At 46.2% G+C, this 6,066-nt stretch overlaps 2 protein-coding genes across 2 annotated transcripts in view; both read left to right on the top strand.

Moving 5' to 3' along the window:
* cdk20 (cyclin-dependent kinase 20) overlaps positions 1-1,995 on the top strand; it is a 9,128-nt gene extending 7,133 nt beyond the window's left edge. Inside the window, exon 8 of the mRNA XM_046056800.1 lies at positions 1,694-1,995. Within this exon, the coding sequence (XP_045912756.1) occupies positions 1,694-1,885 (192 nt within the window). The 3' untranslated portion in view covers positions 1,886-1,995. The remainder of the gene's footprint in view (positions 1-1,693) is intronic.
* The window catches only part of LOC123975360 (trans-acting T-cell-specific transcription factor GATA-3-like), a 6,542-nt gene continuing 1,242 nt past the window's right edge, over positions 767-6,066 (top strand). The window contains exons 1-4 of the mRNA XM_046056801.1: positions 767-975; positions 3,776-3,869; positions 4,716-5,034; positions 5,126-5,262. Of these exons, the coding sequence (XP_045912757.1) occupies positions 3,786-3,869; positions 4,716-5,034; positions 5,126-5,262 (540 nt within the window). The 5' untranslated portion in view covers positions 767-975; positions 3,776-3,785. The remainder of the gene's footprint in view (positions 976-3,775; positions 3,870-4,715; positions 5,035-5,125; positions 5,263-6,066) is intronic.

Consider the following 6,066-nt stretch of genomic DNA (forward strand, 5'->3'; position numbering starts at 1 on the left):
ATCTGTAATTATTGCTGTTGTAACTAATCTTATCATTATTTATATGATTATTTCAGAGGTTAAGTTGCCTAAAAACAACAACGCTCATACGAATCTTTTTAAGAATGACGCTGCGTATCTTGTAAATGAATCCAATCACATTCATTCACAAGTTACATTTTAATAGAATAAAAATAGAAGAAGTTATGGAAATATAAGTTTTGTAATTGTATCAGTTTGTTTTAATATATATTCAATATTTAATTTCAGTAAATGTCCACAGTAGCAGCGGGTACACGAGGTGTTTACGTTACCAGGGTAACACACGGCGGGACTGACGTGTGCTTTGATGATGTTGCAGGGTGATCCGAATGGAAGAATTTTGTCGAACGAAGTTCCCTTGACCGATATTCCCTGAGCAGGGAGTCCTGTTTATGTACACTGTGGATCGGAACGCAGCCTTAGACCTTTAAACTCGGGGGGTCCAGCATTTTGGTCCCCACATGTAGAGTAAAACAAGCCCACACACACTTTTCTTCCATTCAGTTTATAAAGGAAGTCCATCTGGGACGACATCACAGTGTTGACACTCTGTGTCTCTCTGTCTCTGTGTCTCTCTGTCTCTGTGTCTCTTTGTCCCTTCATGTCTGTGTCTCTCTGTGTCTTTGTGTCTTTTTGTCTCTCTGTCTTTTATCCCTTCGTGTCTCTGTGTCTTTTGTCCCTTCGTGTCTCTGTGTCTCTCTGTGTCTTTTGTCCCTTTGTGTCTGTGTCTCTCTGTGTCTTTTGTCCCTTAATGTCTCTGTGTCTTTTGTCCCTTCATGTCTGTGTCTCTGTGTCCAGGAGATAGTCGAGTTGCCAGATTACAATAAAATCACCTTTAAGGAGAATCCAGCGATCCCATTGGAGGAGATCGTCCCTGACACGTCCCCTCAGGCCGTCGACCTGCTCTACAAGTTCCTGGTCTATCCGTCCAAACAACGCTGCTCCGCCAGACAGGTAGGAAACAGGAAGTGGACTAGTGGTCTCTGCTGGTGTGGCAGGGAGTGTATCATTGGATTGCATCATGGGAAATGTAGGATCCAGTGTTTTCTGGAGTCTGATCAACACCAGAGCTGAGGTGCGTTCGAGGTGACTGCGGCTGACTGTCGATTGTCAATCGTGAGCTGCAGGCGACTGCAGGGGCGGGACACATTCTACCTGCGTGAGCTGAGATCACCGACTGATCAGGCAAGCGTGACGTTCCAACTCTGCAGCCGTCTTGCTCCAGCGAGGTTTTAATGTCATGTGACATGGTGACGTTTCGCAGCGCCGGCAAAACATTTCTAACCAGCATGCCTCATTTTAAGTCCATCACGCTAAGTTGGTGCAGCGCAGCGCCGCGTGAAGTCAAACGTCTCTCCTCCTCTGCTGCTCAGATCCGGACTGTTAATCAGACCGCTGTCACTTTGACTCGTCATTTTCTTTACTTGTTCTTAAAGTTCTTGTGTTTTACTTCAGTTCTCAGCTGCGTTTTATTCACCTTATTGTTCATTTTGAATCTGAATGTATTTCTGTCTTTGTGCTGCTGCAGCAACTGAACTTCCCCTCTGGGGTCCTTAAAGGTTTCATCTTATCTCAGTGGATCAATGCATGAACTGTGTGTCTGCAAAGGCACACCTGCAGCTCACTGATTGGTTGGTTGACAGCTGATCGGCGGTCTTCCTGTCCTCCTCAGGCTCTCCTCCATCCATTCTTCTTCTCCTCTCCACTTCCTGCTCACCACTCAGAGCTGCCCATCCCTCAGAGGGGGGGCCGCCCCCCCCGCCAGCGTCTGCAGGCTCCGCCCGCTGACTTCTCGGTGGACCTGCCCCTGCAGAGCAGCGTGGTAGACCCTGTGCTGCTGAGGGGACACGCCTGCTGCCTCTGAACGACCGACCGACCGACCAATCAGCTTCCTCCTTCAGTGACGCTCTGCCGACTCGTCACGCTAAACAAATGTTCGCTCTCAAGCAAGAATAAATTCTTTCTGAATAAAAATGTACGTTTTCAGTTATTACTGATCAGAGCGGACGAAACGTCCAGCGCCTCGTCTCTGCACTGACTGAACCACCTGGACAGGTGAGCAGGAGCTCTGTCTGGACGTCCTCGCCGCTCCGGGCTGCATGGCCACGTTTCTGAAACCAGGATCCGGAAGTATTCAAATCATTTACTTAAGTACAAGTACTAAGACCACACTAGAACAGTACTCCAAGTAAAAGTCATTCAACATTTCACCTGAGTAAAGGTAAAACGCTTTCAGCAACAAAGTGTTGAAGTAAAAGTACTTAGATGTAAGCAGTACTTTAATGCTGTAGTTGTTTGAGGTGGATCTACTTTTAGCTACATGTACTGCTGGGTACTTTAATTCATCATATTTTATTTAAATGTTCGTGTTTTCTAAAAGTTTCACCTGAAAAGTGTTAAATAAATGCAGCGCAGTAGAAAGTACAACATAGCCTCTGAGTAGAATGTGTTGGAGTAGAACCTCAGATAGTAAATGTAAACACAAGGGTTCGAATAAACGCTCAACGACTTCTCTGTATCAGATAATGAATCAAACAAAAATCAGTTCCTGTAGTTGAGAGAATGAAGGAACCAGGAGGTGCCGCCTCCTTGGCTTCCTGTTCGTCCTGCTGTGGTGGCGCAGCAGCAGCAGCAGCAGCAGTCAGAGAGAAGGGGAGTCCGGAGAGAGAGCAGCGCTTCACTCTGTGAGTATCACCGTCTCTTTACCGCGCCTCCTCCTGCAGCTCCGGCCGGCTGCAAACTGCCCGTGTGGCTTTAAATCATTTTTCCGATGATGTTGGACAATTTATCTTTTATCTCTTTTTACTTTTGTTAATTATAGATTTATAAACCACAAAGCTTCAATAAACCCCCCCCCCGGGCTTTTATTTGGGACAAACCTTTAAATCCTTTCAAACTCTCACTCAGCAGAGATGTGAAACAGGCTGCGATCAAACTGTTTAATTCAGTCAGAATGAGTATTACTATTATTAAACTGATTATCTTATTCTACCTCTCAGTGCAACATAATCTCTTAATGTTCCTTTAGTATAATGTTATAACTCACTTAAATGGCCTCCATCAATAGAAGAAGACTCATTGGCTGCAGCTCATCATCATTACCTACAACAGTGTTTGGTTCTGTATTCCTCAATATATAATTTGAGGCATTGTGCACGAAACTCTTCTTTTCCACTCCTGCAGTCAGGAAAGACTTTAGATTTCTGTTTAAGGCTCCTTCAGATGGAAGAACTTACCTTCAAACGTACGAAGCCCTTTGTTAAACACATGTTTAACAAACAGTTTGTCTTCTTATTTTGAGTTAAAGTGTTCATGTTTCAGATGCTGCTTCATATACAGTTCTCAGACATTTAATATTCTTTATTCTCTAGTATGGATTCACCTGTGAACTGTGTTTGCCTGGTAAGATGTTGATTGTTGTTTTGTGTTTGTCTTTCTTATTGTTGTAATGTCTTTAAATCGTCTCTTGTTTCTTATATTTTTTGTTTGGACCCTGTCGGTTTTTCCAGTAGAATAAAGGCTGACCTGTTTCTGTAAAATGAACTGAATCTAACTGATGTGTAGCACATATCCCTGCTGACAACAGGTTACACTTTTGTATCCAGAGAAGTTCAATAAAAATCAGACCAGGCTTCTAATTGAGACGACGTTTCTTTGTCCAAGACCTGCAGCCACACCAGGCCAGTAAACGAGACCGGCGTCTAACTGGGACTCTGCTTCTCACCCCGTCTCACGTTTCTTTCCTTCCTCGCAGACACGCGGTGATGATATCAGATTATTGGCAGCCGGCCGATTGGTCCTCTGCTGTCATGCCATCTCAAGCTGAAACATCGTGGTTCAACGCGAAGGTCAGAGTCACTCCTTTCTTATCCCTCCTGCTCTGTACGCTGCTACTCACCAGGGGCGAGTTCAGCGCAGACAAAACACGCCTTGAACTCCCCATTTTTCTGCCTTTTTAACGCCTTTGTGTTTACAAACGTATCGCAGCTGATTGGGTAACACCTGGGACACGCCCACCAAACAGGAGTAAACCTCGTTGCGGAACATTTCGAGGAAACGTGTCGCTCAATCCGAAAACGTTTTGAGATTGAACTCGCCTCAGACCTCCACTGGTTTCATTCAGCTGCACGAAGTTTGTGCCACGTGACATAAATCCCACCGGGCAACACGCACTGATTGATCTTTCAATCAACAAGCCAATAGCCCTGATCACACTCCCCTCTGTGCCGTTACAGTGATCCACGACAGCATTATCTTTAGTGAACGATTCACCTTCTAGTAGTTGACCTTTGACCCCACTGAGTCAGAACGGTCAGTGAGTTTGATTTGAGTAAAGGTTAGTTTACCTTAATCTGCCTTGTTGCTTCTCCTGTGTTAATTACTCCTCCTCCCAGACGTCATTGATTAGTTCACCTTCACATTTCTAATAATCTGCATTTCTCTTCGGGGAACAGTTTTGTTTCTGCTTTATAACCTCGAACCCAAGAATCACCTCTAATTTCCTCGATACAGATATTGATAGTTTTGTTGTATAAAAATTGTAAAACTCTGTAGGTTTAAACCGTGTGCGCAGCTGCGACTGCTGGTTTGAGGCCTCGGAGACGTTAATAGAGAAAAAACAAACGCACCTCAGAGACTCTCGTGCTTCTTCTTCTGTTGTAAATAAACACAAATACATTTAATGCCTCTCACAGGTTAGCCCTGCCCCTTCATACACCTTCCTCCAATCATCAAACATGTCCCATGAGGCCAAGCGGCTGACTGCCACCAGTCAACAGTTCATCACTTCCTCCCACTGGCTGGACGACTCCAGCTGTCAATCACTGAGCTCTGCTTATATCCCGCCTCCTGCTTCCTCGTCCTTGTACGGTAATCCCGCTTTGACCACGCCCCCCACCTGCCTCCTCTCCTCAACACCTGAATGGACCAGTCACTATGGAAACCTTTACCCCTCCCCCTCTAGTGATTGTGCGGTACCTGGCCGTCTGTCCTGGGGGCGGGGCAGTGAACCAGGTGAGGTGTCTATCTGTCTGTCTGAGCTGCACCTGTCTGCTGTGTGTCGGAGGATGTTTCATATTGTTGTTGTTGTTGTGTGTGTGTTCAGAGCAGCGCGAGTGTGTGCGCTGTGGGACAAGCAGCGCCCCCCTGTGGAGGAGAGACGCTGAAGGCGGTCACCTGTGCAACACCTGCAGCCTCCGCCAGAAGCCAGACAGGCCGCTGCTGAGCCCGAAGAGGAGAGACGTGAGACACACAAACACACACCTGTACCTCTATCACACAGGTGCAGAAGGACACAGTGTGGGAGTAGCAGCAGTTAGCATTCAGGCTAATTGTTGACAAACAAACATCTCTGAAATACCTTTAATTTACCCAAAGCCCCCCACTCACTGCTTCCAGTCTTCGTGCTAAGCTAGGCTAATAGTTTCCCCTGCTTCCAGTCTTCGTGCTAAGCTAGGCTAGTAGTTTCCCCTGCTTCCAGTCTTTCTTGCTAAGCTAGGCTAATAGTTTCCCCTGCTTCCAGTCTTTCTGCTAAGCTAGGCTAATAGTTTCCCCTGCTTCCAGTCTTTCTGCTAAGCTAGGCTAATAGTTTCCCCTGCTTCCAGTCTTTCTGCTATGCTAGGCTAATAGTTTCCCCTGCTTCCAGTCTTTCTGCTAAGCTAGGCTAGTAGTTTCCCCTGCTTCCAGTCTTCGTGCTAAGCTAGGCTAGTAGTTTCCCCTGCTTCCAGTCTTTCTGCTAAGCTAGGCTAATAGTTTCCCCTGCTTCCAGTCTTTCTGCTAAGCTAGGCTAATAGTTTCCCCTGCTTCCAGTCTTTCTGCTAAGCTAGGCTAGTAGTTTCCCCTGCTTCCAGTCTTTCTGCTAAGCTAGGCTAATAGTTTCCCCTTCTTCCAGTCTTTCGGCTAAGCTAGGCTAACAGTTTCCCCTGCTTCCAGTCTTTCTGCTATGCTAGGCTAATAGTTTCCCCTGCTTCCAGTCTTTCTGCTAAGCTAGGCTAATAGTTTCCCCTGCTTCCAGTCTTTCTGCTATGCTAGGCTAATAGTTTCCCC

This window comes from Micropterus dolomieu, linkage group LG08 (assembly GCF_021292245.1).
Source record: "Micropterus dolomieu isolate WLL.071019.BEF.003 ecotype Adirondacks linkage group LG08, ASM2129224v1, whole genome shotgun sequence".
Taxonomy (NCBI): Eukaryota; Metazoa; Chordata; class Actinopteri; order Centrarchiformes; family Centrarchidae; genus Micropterus; species Micropterus dolomieu.